Raw genomic sequence first — 8,999 nt, 5'->3', positions numbered from 1 at the left:
CTTCCCCATCTCCCTTCCCCTCCCTCCGCTGCCTTTCCCCACCAGCTCATTGACGGGGTGGGGGCCAGAGCACCCTTCTGTTGCTCAGTGTGCCCCGGGGAGAGGGCAGTCAGGACCCTTTCCTGGCATGTGATGCCTCCAGCAGCCTCCCCTGGGTGCCTGCCCCCACCCCCAAGTGAACACCAGCTTAGTGGATGGGGGGGGGTTCATTTATAAGCTTGCTTGTTTGTTTAATTCAAGCCCATGGAGTGATACTGGACAGATGGAGGGAGGGAGGGTTGGATGGATGGACAGAAGACTGGCTGCTGGCTTGGCGGGCTTGCTGGCTAGACAGAGGGACGGATGGAGGGACGGATGGACAGAGGCGTGGCTGACTGGACAGAAGGATGGATGGACGGATGGAGGGACAGGTGGACAGAGGACTGGCTGGCTGGACAAAAGAATGGATGAAGGGACGGATGGACAGAGGACTGGCTGGCTGGACAGAAGGATAGAGGGATGGCGGGAGGGAGGGTTGATGGATGGATGGACGGACAGACAGATGGACAGAGGGGTGGCTGGCTGTACTGATGGATGGAGAGAGGGATGGATGGACAGAAGGATGGATGGACGGAGGGATGGGCGGAAGGCTGGCTGGATGGAGAGATGGATAGACAGAGGACTGGCTGGCTGGATAGAAGGATAGAGGGATGGAGGGCCAGAGGCCTGGCTGAATAGCTGGACAGATGGATGGACGGACAGACGGTTGCTGATCTGACCCTGGCTCCGGGCTGTGATGGAGTTTCAGAAAGGCCGTGTCTGGCAACCCCCAACTCCCGCCTGCCTGCTCCCCGCCCCGTCCCTGAGGCAGGACAGCCAAGCCGAGCCCGTGGAGAGCAGCGCGTGGAAGAAGAAACCAGACTCGGGAGAGGTCACAGCTCTTATTTACCACGGATTTGCTCTGATATTGGTAAGAAAATCAATCCCTGCCCCTGCCTGACCTCCAGCCCCAGCCCCCAGCTCTGGCGTCGGGATGGGCGTCGGGGAGGGGACTGACATGGCCGGGTCCCTCGCTCCACCTGCGATGGCTTATGTGGAAGGGAGGCTGGTGCACCCATGGTGGCGTTGTCTCCCCCACCCCGTTCTTCGGGGGAGGGGGCTGCAGGTCCAGCTGCCCCCCACCACTCCCCAGGAGAGGCCCCCATATAAATATACACGCATCCTGTACATATGTACATGCTGGCTGGGGAGCCCGCGCCCCTCAGCGGGGACTGTCACACTGGGGAAGGTCTGGGGGGACCCAGCAGCCAAGCCAGCGGGAGGGGATGAGCGGCTGACTGCCCAGGAACAGCTGCCCGCCCTCCCCGCTGGAGCCAGCGCTCACCCTGTGCCCTCCTGGGGCCCAGCTGGGATCTGCCTGCTCCCAGGGCAAAGACAGAACCAGGGAGCAGCAGGGATCTGAGCCCCCCACAGCCCCCCAGTTCTCACCATTGCAGGAGGGACAACAGCCATGGAAGCAGGAGGCAAGGTATTGGTGTCAAGTGTGGGGGAGGGCACGAGTGTGGGGGGAGGGCACGAGTGTTGAGTGAAGGGGAGAGGGCACAGGCGCCGAGTGGGGGGGGAAGGGAGGGCACTGGCGCCAAGTGGGGGAGGGGAGGGCATGGGCATTGAGTGGGGGAGGACATGGTCACCGAGTGGGGGGAGAGAGGGCATGGGCGCTGAGTGATGGGGGAGGGGAGGGCATGGGCACGAAGTTGGGGGAGAGAGGGCATGGGTGCTGAGTGATGGGGGAGGGGAGGGCATGGGCACGAAGTTGGGGGAGAGAGGGCATGGGCGCTGAGTGATGGGGGAGGGGAGGGCATGGGCACCAAGTTGGAGAAGAGAGGGCATGTGAGCCGAGTAGGGTGGGTGGGGGAGGGCACAGGCGCCGAGTGATGGGGGTGGGGAGGGCATGGGCACCAAGTTGGGGGAGAGAGGGCATGGGCGCTGAGTGATGGGGGAGGGGAGAGCATGGGCACCAAGTTGGGGGAGAGAGGGCATGGGTGCCGAGTGATGGGGGTGGGGAGGGCATGGGCACCAAGTTGGGGGAGAGAAGGCATGTGCGCCAAGTAGGGTGGGGGGGAGGAGAGGACGCGGGCGCCAAGTGGGCTTAATACCCAATTTGCAATGAGGGCTGTAAGGGATCGGGCTGGTGACAGGACAGGTTATATTACGGTGGATCATTCCCCCCACTCCCGCCCCCTACTGGCCTTTCCCCAGCACCTTCCCCCAGAATGGGTGTAAGCCACAGGAGCTGTGGTGATGGGCTGTGCGCACTTGGAGCTCACGGGGGCTATGTGCCTCTTGGGGACGCCATGGGGGGCCCTATGGCCACCAGGGTGTGGAACAGGCCTTGCAGGGGGGCTCGGTAGCTGCCGGGGAGAGGGGTGGAATGGGGCATGCGGGGGGCTGTGTGGCTGTCAGTCGTGCAAGGGGCTTATTGGAGGCCGCATGGCTGTCAGGGGGTGGGATAGGGCTCTTGGGCCATGTGGCCGTCGGGGGATGGGACGGAGCTCATGGGGTGCCATGTGGCCATCGGGGGGAGCTTGTGGGCACTGCGTAGCTATTGGGGGGTGGGCTGGGGCTAATGAGAAGCTGCGTGGCCATTGGGGGGGTGAGATGGGGCTTGTGGGGGGCCACATGGTCATTGGGGGATGGGATGGGGCTCACTGGGGCCACGTGGTAGTAGGGATGGAACGGAGCTTGTGAGGGGCCGCGTGCCCATCGTGGGGTGAGACGGGGCTCACGAGGGGTCATGTGACCGTCTGGGGGTGAGACAAGGCTCATGGGGGGCTGCGTGGCCGTTGGGGGGTGAGACGGGGCTCATGGGGGGCCACGTGGCTGTCGGGGGTGAGACGGGGCTCATGAGGGGCCGTGTGGCAGTCAGGGGGTGAGACGGGGCTCACGAGGGGTCGCGTGGCCGTCAGGTGAGACGGGGCTCTTGGGGGGCCACGTGGCTGTCGGGGGTGAGACGGGGCTCATGGGGGGCCACGTGGCTGTCGGGGGTGAGACGGGGCTCATGGGGGGCCACGTGGCTGTCGGGGGTGAGACGGGGCTCACGAGGGGTCGCGTGGCCGTCAGGTGAGACGGGGCTCTTGGGGGGCCACGTGGCTGTCGGGGGTGAGACGGGGCTCATGGGGGGCCACGTGGCTGTCGGGGGTGAGACGGGGCTCATGGGGGGCCACGTGGCTGTCGGGGGTGAGACGGGGCTCACGAGGGGTCGCGTGGCCGTCAGGTGAGACGGGGCTCATGGGGGGCCACGTGGCTGTCGGGGGTGAGACGGGGCTCACGAGGGGTCGCGTGGCCGTCAGGTGAGACGGGGCTCTTGGGGGCTGCGTAGCTGTTGGGGGGAGGAAAGAAGTGAAGGGAAAGGGGCAGATGTCAGGTCTCATTGTCGGCAGCCGGATGCCCTCCCCGGCGCTCCGTGTGGCAGGGAGGCTGGGGCCAGACCCCCGGGCCAGGCTCTAGGGATGGGCCCCGCCCCGGGGAGCCTTCCCAGTCTGCTTGGCGAGGGCGAGCGGGCGGCAGCTCAGTCCGAGTAGATGATGAAGCCCGAGAACGTGCTGTATTTGTTGTTGTTCCCCCCGTGCGCCTTGCCGCCGTCCAATTTGACGAAGACCTCGTCGCCGGGGTCCAGGTGCAGGATGACGCTGTTGCTGGCGTAGTCGTAGTTCTGGTCCGCGTCCTGCGCAATCGCACTGGCCCGCACCTGCGGGAGGAGAGAGAGCGCGGTCATCTGTCGCCCCACGGCCAGCCCCCATCCCGGCTCACTGCACCAATCACCAGGGCTGTTCGGGGCCCAGACCCCATGCCTTGCTGCCTCCCTGACCATGAGCCAGAGGCCGGGCCCCTTCCTGCCCAGCGCAGTGTCCCCTAGTCCTGCACTGCCTGGGCCAGCCCCCCTCACTCTTCTCCTGCAAGGCTGTGATGGGGTCCACATCATGGGGAGGCTAACAGGAGCGCGGTGGCTGGAAACCTGCGGCCAGCGCAGGGCTCAGGAAGTAGTGGAGCTGGAGAACTGGCGACCATGGGAACCGCTTCCTGGGGGTGGGCATGGATTCTTCACTACCGACAATGTGCAACTCAAGACTGGAGGTTTTTCTAAGAGATCTGCTCTAGGGGTTATGGCCTGGGTCCTACAGAAGGTCAGCCTGGATGATCTGGCCTTGGAATCTATGAAACCGGCAAGGGGAGGGAAAGAAAGAAAGAAAGAAAGAAAGAAAGAAAGAAAGAAAGAAAGAAAGAAGCAGCTGGAGCAGAGCGAGCAAAGGTGAGGAGAGAAAAGGCAGGATGGGGAAAGGGAAGAGGTAAAGAAGAAAGGAAAGGACTCCTTAGAAGAGCAGGCGAAGGATCAGTGCTGGGCAAGGCTAGGCAGCAAGGGAAGGGGCAGGTTATAAATTGGGAGGGAGGCACAGTGAAGGCAGACGTTTCTGGAGGTGCCATGGCTCTGAGTGCAGCATGACCCTGGCGCAGACAGGAGCTGCATCATGAGGTCTCTGCTGAGAGTGCAGGGACACGCCTAGCACCCGGCAGAGAGCCTGTTCTGAGTCTGGAGCAAGGCTGCCAGCGCAGGAGGGGTACAAGGGCATCTCCTCCCCTGCCCAGAGCCCAGCTTCCCGAGGGGGAGGGAAGTTAAGGGGAACCCTTCTATCTGAGGGTTTTATACGGCCGCCCATCACCATAGTATCTAGGTACCTTGTACATAAAATCAATAGCATAGCAAAGCCCCTAGTGGCATCTCGGGCAGCCCCTTTCTGTGCTAAGCTCTGCTTGTGGGAGGGGCTGGGGGCTCATGGGGTGGACGCGATTAACGTCCCTTTTCACTTGTTGATGGTGTTTCTGTTTCGAGCGGGGCTGGTTGGGGTGCTCTGGGGCGTCGAAGCTGCGAGTGTCAGTCAGGCAGCGGGAAGGCTTTCGGCGAGACAGGCCTGGCCGGAGAGCTCGCAGCTAGGCTGCTCGGGTGATTGTTCCAGGAACTCCTAGGGGGCTCAGCCAAGAGCAGGGCCTGGCACATAGACTCGCCTAGAGACAGTCCCTGCTCCACACAGCCTGCAGGCTAATGCCGGCAAGCCAGGCCCAGGATGGACCATCAGCCCCTGTGATGGATAGAGACTGAGCCACATTTCCCTGTTGGCTACCAACTGTTTGAAAGTCTGGCCCCTCAGGAGCTGCCCCAGGTCCCAGGGCGAGTCTGTAGCAGAGCAGAAAATTGAACCTAGATTTTCCAAGTCCCAGTCTGGGGCATGACAGTTTTGGTTTCAGAAAAGTTCCATGTAGAACTACCATCTATTCCCAGGCGAAGAGCCCACCAGGAAGGCTGAGGCTGTATCCCTTGAACACGAGGTTAATACCATGTGAGAAACATGGGCAGCTGCCGTGGCTAATTGATAAATAAAAACCTTTGTGCTACACCTTGGCCCTAATAGCCTCGGGCCCTAGTTCTCATAGCTCCTTACAGCTTAACACTTCGGGGGGCATTTCTAGGAGTGCACCAAAATAAAAGTGAGGATAATTTTCAGGAATTAAAAAACCCAGCAGCACTGGAGACCAGCAGGGGCCCAACTAACATGGCAGCCTGAAGTCTGAGCTCTGAGGGGATAGCAAAGTAATCTGCTTCCATCCACCTCATGGGTGGCAGATGAACCCCGCCTTTGGGGAGGCTAGCCCAATGGCCTTGCCCCTTCCACCTGAGGCCCTGCCCCCCGTATGCTGGAGCCCCAAGGCCCCCTCCCGTGACCAGAGGCGCCTGGAGACTCCCCCTCCATGGCTGGAGGAGCCCCAGCCTGCCCACCCCAGCCATGCTGGCTGGCCCTCCCAAGCGCCGGCCTGGCCCCTGGGCCACCCTGGGCCTCTGGCCTGATACCACCACCCTCAGGCCGGCCTGGCCCGAGTGCCACCCCATGCCGCCAGCAGGCCCTAACTCCAGGCTGCTGGCTGAAGCTGAGCACCCCCCACCAGTTTAAGGGTAGACAGGGAAGGAGGGCAGGGCCTTGGGGCAGAGATTGGGCGGGTCCACGGCCTGCGTCAGGGGAGGCTTAGTCTTCAATACCCACCACCCGTGATCAACCCCTCTGAAACCTCCCCCAAAACCCGAGCACAGAATTGCAGAGTCTCCAAAAAATCGGAAATTTAAAACGATCCTTCACTCAGATGAGTGTTTTCAGCTCTCAGTGAGGAGAGGAGAGAGATCTCTCAGATGCCAAGTGAACATATGGCAGGCAAATCAGGCAGAAATGCCAGGGCTGCAGAAGCCCAAATGGCTACCAAAGGCTAGCAGACAGTGGGGAGTGATGTCGGAGTTTACGGCCACGAGAGAGGATCTGACAACCACGCAGTAACGAAGGAAGTTACGGACTTGGAAGAGTGCGTCACTGAGCCTGTAGAGAATGGCCTAAGAGAAGCAAGTGAGAGAGAGCCACATGGCACTCATGGAGCAGAGAGAGAAGGGTGCAGCTTAAACTGGATGATCTAGAAAACAGAGTGAGCAGGAACAGATACTCTGAAAGAAAAGGAGTACTTGTGGCACCTTAGAGACTAACCAATTTATCTGAGCATAAGCTTTTGTGAGCTACAGCTCACTTCATCGGATGCATACTGTGGAAAGTATAGAAGATCTTTTATACACACAAAGCATGAAAAAATACCTCCTCCCACCCCACTCAAAGAAATGTCTGTATACTAATGCAAGAAGTATGGGGAATAAGCAGGAAGAACTCGAAATGCTAGTAAATAAATACAACTATGACAGCATGGGGGCAATGCAGGAATAGCTCAGTGGTTTGAGCATTGGTCTGCTAAACCCAGGGTTGTGAGTTCAATCCTTGAGGGGGCCATTTAGGGCTAGAAGTGATCAGACATCTAACCTAGTGAATGCCAGTGAAAATGAGGTAGGATCAGATGCTAAAATAGGGAAAGAACAAGTTAAAAATGACTTAGATAAGTAGTTAGCTGTTGTTAAGTCACCAGGGCCTGATGAAATCCATTCTAGAAGAATACTCAAGGAGATGTCTGAGCCATTAGTGTTTATTTTTGAAAAGTCATGGAAGACAGGAGAGATTCCAGAGGACTGGAAAGGGCAAATCTAGTGCCAATCTATAAAAAGAGAAATAAGGACAACCCAGGGAATTACAGACTAGTCAGCTTGACTTCTGTACCCGGAAAGATACTGGAGCAAATAATGAAGCAATCCATTTGTAAACACCTAGAAGATAATAAGGTGATAAATAACAGTCAGCATGGATTTGTCAAGAACAAATTGTGTCAAACCAACCTAATAGCTTTCTTTGACAAGGTAACAAACCTTGTGGATGGGGGGAAGCAGTAGATATGGTATATCTTGACTTTAGTAACACTTTTGAGATGGAGCTACTGTAAGGTTTGTGCATAACTGGTTGGAAAACTGTTCCCAGAGAGTAGTTATCCGTGGCTCACAGTTAAGCTGGAAGGACATAATGAGTGGGGTCCTGCAGGGATCAATTCTGAGTTCAGTTCTGTTCAATATCTTCATCAATGATGTAGATAATGGCATAGAGAGTACACTTATGAAGTTTGCGGACTATACCAATCTGGGAGGGGTTGCAAGTGCTTTGGACGACAGGATTAAAATTAAAAATGAGCTGGACAAACTGGAGAAATGGTCTGAAGTAAATAGGATGAAATTCAATAAGGGCAAATGCAAAGTACTCCACTTAGGAAGGAACAATCAGTTGCACAAAATGGGAAATGACTGCCTAGGAAGGAGTACTGCGGAAAGGGATCTGGGGGTCATAGTGGATCACAAGCTAAATATGAGTCAACAGTGTAATGCTGTTCCAAAAAAAGTAAACATCATTCTGGGATGTATTGGCAGGAGTGTTGTAAGCAAGACACGAGAAGTAATTCTTCCACTCTACTCTGGCTGATTAGGCCTTAACTGGAGTATTGTGTCCAGTTCTACATGCCACATTTCAGGAAAGATGTGGACAAATTGGAGAAAGTCCAAAGAAGAGCAACAAAAATGATTAAAGGTCTAGAAAACATGGCCTATGAGGGAAGACTGGAAAAAATTGGGTTTGTTTAGTCTGGAGAAGATAAGACTGAGGGGGGACATGATAACAGTTTTCAAGAACATAAAAGGTTGTTACAAGGAGGAGAGAGAAAAATTGTTCTTAACCTCTGAGGACAGGACAAGAAGCAATGGGCTTAAATTGCAGCAAGGGAAGTTTAGGTTGGACCTTGGGAAAAGCTTCCTAACTGTCAGGGTTGTTAAGCACTGGAATAAATTACCTCGGGGTCACATAGGTGATGTGTAGGGGGGGCATGTGGGGTCAAGTGCCCCCCATATTTCTGCTTGGCCTGCCGGGGTCGGGGAGGAAGAGGGGCTCTGTCCTTCTCCCATTGTGCCTGCCCCCTGGTGGGGAGCGGAAGGGGAGGGACCACTCAGGGTCACTGCTCTGCAGCATGGGGGCTTCCTGAGAGAGACTGGCTGGGGCAGTGGCCCACCCCGTCCCCTCTCCTCCACGCCTGGTATCGGGCGGCATGAGTCATCTATGCCCAGGGAGGTTGTGGAATCTCTGTCACTGGAGATTTTTAAGAGCAGGTTAGACAAACACCTGCCAGGGATGGTCTAGATAATACTTTGTCCTGCCATGAGTGCAGGGGACTGAACTAGATGACCTCTCCAGGTCCCTTCAAGTCCTACGATTCTACAATTCTATATCTGGAAGTATCAGGCTTGCCAAAGATAAACAAAATTGATAAAGAAACTTTAGATAAAGAAATAGCAGAAGAAGAAATCTTAAAGGCAATCACAAGTATGAAAAGTGGTAAAACTCCAAGATCTGACAGCATTCCAGCGAGTATTACAAAGTATTTAAGGAGGTATTTGGGAGTCCTTTGAGATGTACCTTCAATGCCATTCTTTTAGGGGAGGAACTTCCACAGCCTATGACAGAAACTACTGTTGTTGTTCTCCCTAACGTTGGAAATGACCCTGGAGTCAC

At 56.7% G+C, this 8,999-nt stretch overlaps 1 protein-coding gene across 1 annotated transcript in view; it reads right to left on the bottom strand.

Moving 5' to 3' along the window:
- Nucleotides 1-3,218: 3,218 nt before the first annotated feature.
- The window catches only part of C1QL1 (complement C1q like 1), a 72,595-nt gene continuing 66,814 nt past the window's right edge, over nucleotides 3,219-8,999 (bottom strand). Inside the window, exon 2 of the mRNA XM_074940627.1 lies at nucleotides 3,219-3,727. Coding sequence (XP_074796728.1) covers nucleotides 3,548-3,727 — 180 coding nt within the window. The 3' untranslated portion in view covers nucleotides 3,219-3,547. The remainder of the gene's footprint in view (nucleotides 3,728-8,999) is intronic.

This window comes from Natator depressus, chromosome 27 (assembly GCF_965152275.1).
Source record: "Natator depressus isolate rNatDep1 chromosome 27, rNatDep2.hap1, whole genome shotgun sequence".
In the NCBI taxonomy this organism is placed as follows: domain Eukaryota; kingdom Metazoa; phylum Chordata; order Testudines; family Cheloniidae; genus Natator; species Natator depressus.
The sequence above is the reverse complement of the archived record's forward strand: the minus strand, read 5'-3'. Positions and strand labels throughout refer to the sequence as shown.